General features: G+C 37.8%; 1 protein-coding gene across 1 annotated transcript in view; it reads left to right on the top strand.

The window, feature by feature from the left end:
* Positions 1 to 5,082: 5,082 nt before the first annotated feature.
* The window catches only part of CRYBG1 (crystallin beta-gamma domain containing 1), a 121,010-nt gene continuing 113,758 nt past the window's right edge, over positions 5,083 to 12,334 (top strand). The window contains exon 1 of the mRNA XM_026666620.2: positions 5,083 to 5,551. Within this exon, the coding sequence (XP_026522405.2) occupies positions 5,208 to 5,551 (344 nt within the window). The 5' untranslated portion in view covers positions 5,083 to 5,207. The remainder of the gene's footprint in view (positions 5,552 to 12,334) is intronic.

Below are 12,334 nucleotides of genomic sequence, written 5' to 3'. Positions count from 1 at the left end.
ATATGATTTAGCACCTGATTTAGACTCAGTCACTGTGCTGTCCAGCCAGTGTATGGGAATTAGATAGTTAGATAGCAATTGTGAGCTGTCCCCTTAAGGGAATGCATCATGGTAAATGTAGTTAAGGTATCCTGGGAAATGTAGTCCATGTCACGTGACCACATCTGTAATCCAGATTGGTCACTAAATTGACCCTCGATGGGTTGAGGGTTTTCCTTACTCTTGGCAGAACTCACGGACTCATGGTAACTGTTCTATTTCTACCACTACGAGATGAGGGAAAAAGGATAGGAGATAACCATCTTTTTACCTACAAGACAGATATGCAAAGGATTGGTCATTAAAGAAGAACTTCGTCACAAATGTGAATTATGGGGATACCTGATGAACCAATAAAAATACTTTGTTATGGATGTTTTGTTGAGTTTATCTATTTGCATCTGTACAGAAGACAAATCTACCACTGTACAGAATACAGAACAGTCACCCTATGTCAAATTATTCATTTTGTTATTTTTACAATAATGTATGTGCCACTTGATTCAGAGGGCTCCAGCTCCTACTGTCCTCAAGGGTAACCCCATATACCATGAATTGCAATAGTCCAAACACACACACGGATAACTGTTTTCACTGCTGTATCTAGGAAAGGAAGTAAGTTGCAGATTAACCACAATTGGCCACAGTCACTATAGTAAGAACCGTGTATCTGGGAGAACTCCCAAATCACATATCAGCTCTTTGAAAGATAACATCATTCTGCCAGAAACAACATCCACATAATTAGATGTTTTCTGTAAAACAATTACATCCTGCTAGGATCCACTCTAAGTTTCTTTCCATACTGTCCCTCACAATCACCAGTCACTGGATCGGAATGCCCTCTGCCCCTTCCTTCTTGGCCTGGGATGATCATATAAGTTTGGTTAAAATCAATTCACTAATGATACCTAACTTGAAACTGACAGATAACTTCTCCCAGCAGTTAAGGAAAGTATAGTAAAGGGCAGACTCTGGGACTCTTGGAATGGCCAAGGACTTAAACTCTTCTTCCCTGAACTCTGATTAGAAGTGTCCATTCAAGAAGAAGCTTAATCACTAGAAAACAGTGTGTTATGTTCCTTCCCCTTGCAAGCATAAACTCTTGCAGTATGGAATAGGCGCATACAAGAAACCAACATCAATACCATGGAGAATGAATGTTTACTGAGGTGAAATGGAGGCAACAACGATAGAATAGAGAATAGAATAGAATAGTTTATTGGCCAAGTATGACTGGACACACAAGGAATTTGTCTTGGTGTAAATACACTGAGTATACATGAAGAAAAGGTACATTCGTTAAGAACCAAGAATCATAACGTACAACACTTAATGATAGTCATAGGGTACAATCAACAATCAAATCATACTAGGAAACAGTCAATATAAATCGTACGGATACAAGCAACAAAGTTACAGTCCTACAATCACAAGTGGGGGGGGGATGGGTGATAAGGAGTGATGAGAAGATTAACAGTAATAGTAGTGTACACTTTGTAAATAGTTGAACAGTGTTGAGGGAATTATTTGTTTAGCAGAGTGATGGCTTTTGGGAAAAAACTGTTTTTGTGTCTAGTTGTTCTGGTATGCAGTGCTCTATAGCGTCGTTTTGAGGGAAGGAGTTGAAACAGTTAATGTCCGGGATGTGAGGGGTCTGTAAATATTTTCACAGCCCTCTTTTTGACTCATGCAGTATACAGGTCCTCAATTGAAGGCAGGTGGGTAGTAATTGTTTTTTCTGCAGTCCTAATTATCCTCTGAAGTCTGTGTCTGTCCTGTTGGGTTGCAGAACCAATCCAGACAGTTATAGAGGTGCAGATGATAGACTCAATAATTCCTCTGTAGAACTGTATCAGCAGCTCCTTGGGCAGTTTGAGCTTTCTGAGTTGGTACAGAAAGAACATTCTTTCTTGTGCTTTTTTGATGATGTTTTTGATGTTAGATGTCCATTTTAGGTCATGTGATATAGTAGAACCTAGAAATTTGAAGTTCTCTACTGTTGATACTGTGTTGTCTAGTATTGTAAGAGGTGGTAGTATGGGAGGGTTTCTTCTAAAGTCTACCACCATTTCTACAGTTTTGAGTGTGTTCAGTTCCAGATTGTTTCGGTTACACCATGAGGTTTTGGTGTACCACCATCTTACCCTACTTGTTCTATAAAATCAGGATCATTCCAGGTTTTGTTTCATCTGAAACGTAAAAAGCCAAACCATTTTGGGTTTTGTTCCAAATGAATTCTTAGAAATTATGTTGGATCCAATTGTTCTAATTATTTCTCAAGCTCTTGAATTTGAATTCTTCCAGAAGGCCTGACAAGTGACCTGAGACTCAATGTGATTGTTTTTATAAACTCAATGATTATAGAGTTTTACTTAATTCCTACCACAGAAATTACTTTTATGTTGCTTATAATTACTAAAAACCACCAAACAGCTTTGCAATATATACAATAACTCAGAGTTATTTAAATTAATAAACAATCTAAATTGTAAGCACTTATAAATAGAATGAATAATTAATTCAAAATAATTACAAATTATCCAATTCAATAATCCAATCCCAAATATCTGAATGTGATACTTTGCCTTGGGCTTGAAATAAAACTTATTTCCTATTTTGTGTACTTTTAATCACTTCTAAATATACCACTATATTAAAAAACATGGAATTGAATTTTGTATTAAAAATCAGTTAAGAGTTCACTAAGAAATACTGTTTGGTTTTAAGTTTTGATGAGTTTAATTTATTTCTTAATGACTTTTGCACATGGTTTCCTTAACCACAATTGGTTAGGTTCACATAATTTATCAAGCTGAAGCTGAATAAACATTTTGGCTTAATGTAATGTGTGATTCCATTCAAAAACAAACCTAAAATTATTTTTCCTCAGTTAAAAAATGCCCATTTTGCTTAAATCTGTGTAAGAAAGCACATCAAAGAAATATAAAAACTGAATCACCTAAGTCATTTCAAACCACATTAAAGAAAGTGTTCTTATGTATGTTAAATAGGAGAGCCTTGGAATGAAATATTTGCAGACATAAGACATAAGATTCATTCCATTATTATTGTGGGTCCATTTTTTACATTTCCCATAAATGTGATTGCAGCTGTCAGTGATATTTGACCAAGTTAGTTAAGCAACTTCTTTACTATTATTAAGTTACTTGTTCAATTTAAAAAAGAACAGCTTATTCTTACTTATGTTTGGGTACATTTATTCTAGAATGATAATGGACTAGTAGCATCCAGGGTGATTTTGTGGTTAAAATGTGGACAGGTAAGCTGTTAATAATTGGATGATAACCCAACCACATACTTCTTAAATGATAATATTTGATAATTTGTAGGAATGTCAAAATATTCCACAGATGGAGATCTAACTTTGAGTCTGAATAGAAACACACATCAGGTGTTTTGGTTAGTAAATGGTACAAATTGAGTTGTTTTGTTTCAAATACAGTAAACAGGCTTGTTTTATTTTGGGCAGTAATGTTGAGATGGGGATAAATCTCCTTCCCCCCAAAACCCTGGATATTGCCAGCTTAAGGGAGTCAGAGGTAGAATATGTTGGGAATTGCTAAAAAGAGAACAGGAAAGTGCAGTTCATCTGATCCACTGTTGCCTTACTTTTCCCATAAGAAATTGTTTTATTTGAAACCCAGGATCATTAAAACAAAAATGGCTGGCCTGAAATATGTATTTCAACCTATGTTTCAATGAAGTAATAGTCTATCTAACTCATCTGGAAGCAAATTCCATCCAGCTTAATATAACTTTTGAAGAGTCATGCATAAATATTTTCTCAGGGAAGTGGAAGTAGGCTAGAAAAAATATAATGGAAATAATAGGTGACAGGAAAACAAGGCAAAACCACAGGTTTGCCTGACAGACTAACTCTAGGACTACAAAGACTTATGGCAGTAGCAAACATGCCCACTCCCTTTATTCTCTTTATTAAATTGGCTTAGATGTCAAAGGAAATTAAATATTAGATGTGTGTTTCTGAAACCTGCATGGAATAAAAATATAGGCAGTTAGGCCAAGCCTTGGCCCTTTTATCAGTTCAGATTCCACAAAAAAAAATTTAAGCACTGCAGTACTACAAATTATTGATAATGAAGATCCACTGTTGTCCACAAAGACGTCCTTTATGTGTTATTTTTAATCAAACATCAATATAATTTTAAATTTTTGCACCTTTGGAGCCAAAAGAGGAACTTTTTTCTATCATAAATTGAAGGGTAGCAGGTAATTCCTAGAGTATCAGGTTTATTATCTGGGAAAGAAAAGTTACTATTTAAAAAAAATGTGCCTACAATTGATGAATAGGATGACAGTACCCGCCATTCCAATGCGCTCTTGCTTGCTTTTACTCTTTTCCTATGTATACATTTTTCCAATACGCAAAGCTTAGAATCAGGTTTAGAGAGCAAGCTACTACACGCCTGTATTCTCAGAAATAAACCTAAGTTCAGTGACGAGAAGAGGATTGCCACATTAATGGAGAAAGAGTGGGAGTTTTACAGCGAAGAAAACAGCCTGTCACGGACTACCTTAAATGTATAAATGTATCTTGTTCATACGGTTTTTCGAAACTTGCAGCCGTTGTGCGGGGGACCCAAACCGTTGATAATTCCGTTTCCATCAGAAAGAAACAATAGTACTTACTGCTGCCTGACAATCACCACCCTCAGATCAAGACTAGCCTATTCCTTACTCGGCAACGTAACGCGCGAAATGGAGCTGCAGTGGCAGCTTCAAGATAGCGTACACGCAGCCCTTTAAACAGGCAACAAGAGAGGTTCCCGACACCCGAGAAAAGTAGCTGCAGCCGCGGGAACAAGAACGAGAAATGAAACTCGCGAAAAGGCGCGAAGAAACGCGGAGAGGAGAACCCTCGGAAACGGGCGAATTCATGGGTGTCGCTGGAAAGTTTGCACACGCACAGCTAAGGAGGTGGGAAGGGCGCGGTACGAGCCGCGGTTAGGAGCAGCTCCTGCTACCTTTAGGAGGCGCTTTATTTTCTCCCCTCCTCCTCCTCTTCAACCGTCTCCCGACGGACCGTGCAAACCGAGCGCTTCTCCTCCCCGGCCATCCTTCAGCCTCTTGCCAAAGGCGGTTTGCGGTTTGCCGGAGATCATCCTCAGGTCCGCTTGCTCAGCATGGAAAAAGGGGGCTTCAAGAGGCTCGGGCGGTTCTTCCACCATAGGAGCGAGTCTGAGGACTCCGAACCGGACCTGGGTAAGGACACGCCACTTTCCTCTCCTTGTCCGTCGCCGTACTTAGAAGGGCGGCGGGAACATCGCGCCAGCTGCTCCTCCACGACGACCACCACCACCACCGTTTCCGGAGAGAGCAAGAAGCGGTCGGCTTTCGGGCACTGGCGCTTGAAGAAGAAACAACAGCAGCAGAGTAAGGGTGAAGAGCCAGCGGGGGACAGCACGGTCCTTTCTGACCTGTTCTCGCCCTCCTTCGATGCCTCGGAGCCCTCGACTCCCACCAACAGGTAATCCCGGCCTGCTTGCTGTCATCTCCAGGCGCGCCCATCCACCTGCGTCTTGCAAGGCGCCTCGCTTGCTCGCCCCCCACTCTTAGTACAAGCAGAAGCCTTGTAGTTGCTACTGTCCACCCCGCTTTCTCTCCTCGGAAGGGCCTGCTCTCACACCCACCCCAGCCGCATCCGACCCCCACTTTCCCCGTCGCTCCTTCTTTTGCTTCAGGTGGTTTTGGGGTGACCCAAACTCTACTCCGATAGTTGTTTGCTGCCAGAGAGGAAAAACGCACGCGATCCCGTTTCTCCTCCCGACGGACGCTGCTCTAGAACTAACAGAGGGGAGCCCTCCTTCTCCGCCCCAGCCGGGTGGGCTTTGCTGAAATGTACCCTTTCTTCCAAAGTATGAAGCAAAAGCAAGCGCCGCCCTTGCACGATCCTTTCCCGGAGCTTTGAGTCTTAAAGGCACAGCACTGCTTGTTTTCTTCTTCCACCTGTTGTTTGTTGTGGTCTTACCAAACCGTTGGGACTTGGGAGAGAGCATTAGATCTTGGCACCTGCCTCCCATTCGGTTGCAGTTCTTTCCCCTCAAGTTTTTTGCCCTTCCCCAAAATCCTATTTACCAATCCCAAAAAATTACCCAATAAAATTGAATCCTGGAAGAATCGGGACAGGCGGAAGGGTTACTTTTAACAACACATAATTAAACTCTGGAATTTGCCATCACAAGACGTGTGGCCACCTGCTTGGCTAGTTTCAAAAAAGAGTTGGAGTCAGCCAGGGGGATCAATAGCTGTTAGCTTTGATGGGGGAAGAGCTGCCTCTGAAGGCCATATGCTGGGGTAGTAGTTGGTTTCTTTCTGGCCATTCTGGCCATTTGGGAATAGACAGGTGGACTAGATGGGCAGGGGGCACTATTTTTATTATGTTCTTTGGTTGGCTAACCCATCATCCTTCACACATCTATGTTGCTTACCAAATAGAGAAGCTCTGTGATGTTGGTCTCTATTTTAAAGAAAGTTCTTCAGTATCAATACATGTGTCATCAGTAGATGGAATTGATTTAGTAGTCAGACTGAACTTTTTGAAATTGGTGTTCTTCCAAAGCATCGCAGACACAATGACAGTGGCAGGTAGAATATCAAGGTCTCACTTTGTAACATAATAATTGTCCTGCAGTATGTGTCACTTTATATCCTGTATGTCTCTGAAATGCACTTGTAGGGATTTTCCTGCAGTTCTGATGCAAGAAGTCATCCAACTGTACAGCTTAGATGTGTTTTCATATTAGCTATTTTTCATTGTCTCAATTTTATTGGCTATTGTTATGCTAAAATATGATAAAGTGTATCTCTCTCTCTCTCTCTCTCTCTCTCTCTCTCTCTCCTCTCTCTCTCTCGTCCAAGAAAATCCAGTTTCACTTTTTGACAATGAAAAGAAATACATACCTATATAAATAGTCCTCATTTACTGACTACAATTGGGACTGGCAACTTTTTAAATTAGCGACAGGGTCATTAAGTGAGACATCATGTGATCATACTGGATTCAGACATTGGTTCCACTTTTAGTTAAGCAAATCACCACAGGTGGTTAAGTGTGACAGGTGGTCAAGTGACTATAGTTTGCAAACTTCCTGTCAGCATTCTAATTAACTTTGCTTGTTGAAGGTGGGTGTGAAGATCATAAAAGGCAATCTCATGACCTTGTTACACTTTGACCATTGCAAATGTGCCCCAGTTGCAAAATGGCTAAGTCAGGATCATGTAACTCTGGAGATACAGATAATTGCAAATTCATGACTAATTGTTAACCTACTTTTTCAATGTTGTCACAACTTTGAATGGTTACCGAACATGGAAGTTGATAAGAGAGGACTATTTGTGTATTTTTTTAAGTATTGACATTGGTGAAGTATTGACATAAGCCATGTTGTGTTTTAAAAAAATGTGAATTGTGGTCACTCTGTCATCCACATTTCTAACCTTTGCTGTAAGAGCCATTGTATGGTGTACTTTTGCTTTTAACACAGCTTTTACCTATTTTGAATACATTTTAAATGAGATGTTTAAGTGGAATACCATAATATTGGTTTTTTTTTTTTTAATATTTAGAATTATTGTGTTATCACTATAACAGTGGTCACATATATTGGCACTATAATACTTTGGAATGCGTTTTTGAAAGAAAAAAATGCAAAAAAGTATTTAATTGCTAATTAAAATATTAAAAACAAAATGGAATAATATGTATTATAATTAATGCATTCTGAGCTTTCAATGGCCTTGTGTATTATGAGCAATGAGCATTATCGGATGTACAAAGAAAAATAGTGTAGTTCTGATCTTGAAAAAGACCACTTTAATTCCTTATTCATTCTAAGACTATCAAGCAAACAAATTCAAGTGTTGGTGATGATTACCAATTTGAAAATAACCTAAAAGTAGTTTAATATATGTAATGTAGTCTTGCGCTGAAAATTTCTTCTGCATTTTTTTCACCTAGACCTTTCATTATTTGATTAAATGGACACTTTTTTTTTCTTTTTTCTTTTCAAACAAAGCTTGAGAAGATTCTCATGGGTGGGTTGAGTTGAAGGGATACATGAGAGTCTCTAATCTTTCATTCAGACACAATACTTTGTAACATCTGCAGCTTATTATCAGTTTAAATCCCAAGGGAAAACATACTGAGGATCTATTCTATGTGGTAGATTTCCATCATTTATAAAAACAAATCAAACTCAAGAAATCACCAAAATAAATTAGTTTCTTAGCATCTTAAGAATGAGAAAGGGGGGGGGGGGGGGAGAAAAGTCTTACAGAAAAAAACACTTATAAGAAACTAGTGTACAGGTTTTTAAACTTGAATCTACTTTAACATTTGCAAGATAACAGATAACAGATAATCAGAGTTGGAAGGGACCTTGCAGGTCATCTAGTCCAACTCCCCGCCGCCCAAGCGGGAGACCCTACACCATTTCTGACAAATGGCAGTCTAATCTCTTCTTGAAAGTCTCAAGTGATGGTGCTCCCACAACTTCCGAGGGCAAGCTGTTCCATTGGTTGATTGTTTCCACTTTCAGAAAGTTTCTCCTTATTTCCAGGTTAAGGATGTGATGTTACCATCCTCAGCATGTAAATTGGACTGAGCTGTAAACCAAATACAGGTAGTCCTCAAGTTACAACCATTTGTTACAATGGCATTGAAAAAAGTGACTTATAACCATTTTTTACATTTAATGGCCATTGCAGCTCTCCATGTCATGTGATCAAAATTCAGACACTTGGCAACTGGCAAGCATTTATGATGGTTTCAGGGTCCCGGGGTCATGTGATCACCTTTTGTGGATTCTGACAAGCAGAATCAATGGGGAAGGATTATCTACACAAACACTTCTATAGTATTGTAGTCCTTGCTTATAGTAAGAAATCACTTGAGGTCTACCTAAGTCTGTTTCTGAAAAGACTCATTTTAAGAACTATAAGGGCTAACATATGGCAGAACTACCTGTTGCTTTCAAATATGAAACAAGTTGATACATATTTTTTTAAAGTCACATAGGTCAATAACCATCTTTATACTTTTTGGGACATAATTTCAGGTAGCTTAATTACACAGTACATTATTTGAAGTATTTCCTTTTGTCACTGTTGAATCAGCTGGTGATTAATACCTTTGCATGACTTTTACAGCTAAAATTATAGCATCCTAATTGCTAGAGTATAATTAATATGGCAATAGATAACTGATATTTTCTGAACTATCATTCTGTAAACTTAAAACCCCAAATCTGTTACTCAAAGGTAAAAATTAACATGATGAATAAAACTTACATTTAAAGAACTAGGTGACTTTTAATGTATGTTATCAAGGCAACTCACAAAATAAATGTTAGGGTTAGGATTTTAAAATACAGACAAATATAGGAATGATTAATTATAGAACATTGTGAGTCATGGTATGTATTGGCTATTTAAATTTAGACTTGATAATTTGAGGACAATAAATTCTGGTCTCTCATGAAATTAGCAAATTCCTTGTACTATATTTGAATTGTTTCTTAAATACTCAGATTTTCGGTTTTCTGTGTAGTTCCCAATATGAAATTTACCCTAATGTCTCAAAGTTTTATTAAATTATATATAAAGTTTAATATATCTAGACGGTATCAGCTGAAAATACATCAATGCTCTGAGGTTCTTTGGTTCATACTTGCAACCAAATTGAAATTGTGTAACTGTGAATTGCTGAATGAACTGGGTACAAAGCCTCACAGTTGACCAGACACACAATCAAAACTGAGCAAGCCATATTATGGGTTTGTCATCATTCACAGCATTCAACTATTGGTCAAGGCAATCAGTGAAGTACAGCAAACATTTATATGCCCAAGAATAAATGTGGTTCAGAATAAAAAAAGTTGTTTAAATATAATCCACCATTTCTTTTCCTTAATTAAATGTATTTGAGAAATTTGTTTTCCAACTAAACGAATACTCATATTAATAAATCAGAGTAAATACTTTAACTCAAAATGAAGATATTATTTAGATATATCTATGGGTGAAAAGAAATACTGTATATACTCGAGTATAAGCCTAGTTTTTCAGCCCAATTTTTGTGCTGAAAAAATCCCCTCGGCTTATACTCGAGTCAGATTCCCTCTGAAAAAAATGGTGTGGAGTCGCGGCCTCCGGCGGCAGCGACTCCCAACAGCCCAGCCGGGAAGGGAAAGGCAAAAAGCGCTTTGCCTTTCCCTTCCCGAGGCAGCGGGACTGGGGCCGCGCCGGCGGTAGTGACTCCTGACTCAGGGGCCTCCGAGGGAGGGGAAGAGAGTGACTCCTGCCTCCCGCTGTCATCATCATCTTCTTCTTTTGGGTTAGTGAATCAATTAAACCTTTCATGATAGTGAGATCGTTTCCCAAATTAATTATTTTTATTTTTGAAATTTACCAGTAGCTGCTGCATTTCCCACCTCGGCTTATACTCGAGTCAATAAGTTTTCCCAGTTTTTTGTGTAAAATTAGGTGCCTCGGCTTATATTCGGTCGACTTATACTCGAGTATATACGGTAAACTAAAAGTATTTCTTTAGAAAGCATATTTGAATATTTCAGTCCCAATTTAAAATGGATTTCTATAGAAAGTAGGTTTAATTCTCTTTTAACTCAATTCTCTTTTTTATAATTAATTTGTTAGTGAAGGATTACATGAAAATGAAAGTTTATATTCTTGCCATTAATTTTATTCATAGAAACAATGACTTTTTACCATTATTTTCATAGTTTGGCAGCTATTACATAAATAGGTATAACTGCTACTGTTACCCAATGTTTGGACTTTCGGAATGAAGATATTTATAAAATATAGTTAAAATCATTGATATTGCTTTGCAGAGTGAGATAAGTAGTATATAAATTTAATAAATAAATGTCACCATCACTAAAGCTAACATTTTGATCCAAATTCAGGATATGTTTAATTTATTGTACGTACCACTAATTCGAGAAAAGCTTTACATTAGATATAATAGGATTGTAGCCTGGATCTTTCTGTTTATAGAATCTCCCTGTTGTTGACAGATAGCATCTGAGAAAAATTCCAAGTCATACACTTAGTTATTGTCATCTTGGTAGTTCAATAATTTAAATACCGTTGACTGACAATAAAATATTTGGGCAATGACTTAGAACATGGGTTGTGTTGGAGTTGCTAAGCTTGGTAAGTCATCCTTCTTCAAGGAAAGTAGAGTTCCCTTACTCTTCTTTCCTGCTAACCTCTCTAAAATGGAGAATCTCTGAGCTCCAAATAGAATTGGAATTCACTAAAAGAAACACAATGAGGATTGGTCAGGCTGAGCTAAAAATAGGTTGGATGCTAAATACCTATGAAATAGCCTCAAATGCTGATTAAATATTTGCTCACATCAGGAGAGAATATTTATCATAAACAAGTATCACACCAGAAGTATCAATACATGGTGTTATAACCTGTATCTACTACTGTGTTGATCTATTCCTCTTAGGGTATGTGAAATTATTGAAGTATTGTTGGAGGTTTCTTAGATGATTCAAAATTTTCAGACTTGTTCCTGAAAGCAGGATAAAAACCAGTAGGTTTAATTTATGACATAAATTTCAATTGGTGACCACAAAATGTTTAACACTGGAACAGATTGCCAATAGAGGTGATAGCTATTCATGCATTGATAATGTTTAAATAGAGGCTAGATTATCATTTCTCAGAGATATTGTAGAGATACACTCCTACAGTGGGCAGGGAAGTAAACTAGATAATTTCCATGATGCATTCCAACAATGTTTTCTATAATTCTATGTAGTTAATTTTATACACACACACACACACACACACACACACACACACACACTGAACAAAGCTGAATATCATTATATATATATATATATATATATATATATATATATATATATATATATATATATATATATATAGGTTCTCGGGTATATGTGGATCTTTGGTTATTCAGGTTTTCCCGATTCAAGTATCTGGCATTGGCGAGGTCCCACTCCATCTTCAGGCTGGTGCTGGCGTGCCAATGCAAGCAGTGGCTGCAAGCACTGCTTGCACTGGCACTAAGCCGGCACAGCTGAAGATGGCGAGTGGGACTCCAACGTGTATATAGAAACTCATAACCAAAGATCCACATTATTTATTTATATATATATATATATAAAATATTCTGCTTTGTTCAGGTATTTTCCCACGTCATTATAGTTGTGTTTTTAAAGTTGTAGCAACGTTTCGGCAGAATCTCATC

The sequence above is a fragment of the Notechis scutatus genome, chromosome 1, assembly GCF_049901735.1.
Source record: "Notechis scutatus isolate UNSWTSFEM ecotype Mainland chromosome 1, rNotScu1.2, whole genome shotgun sequence".
Taxonomy (NCBI): domain Eukaryota; kingdom Metazoa; phylum Chordata; class Lepidosauria; order Squamata; family Elapidae; genus Notechis; species Notechis scutatus.
Note: the sequence above shows the minus strand (reverse complement) of the source record. Positions and strands in the feature narration are given on the sequence as shown.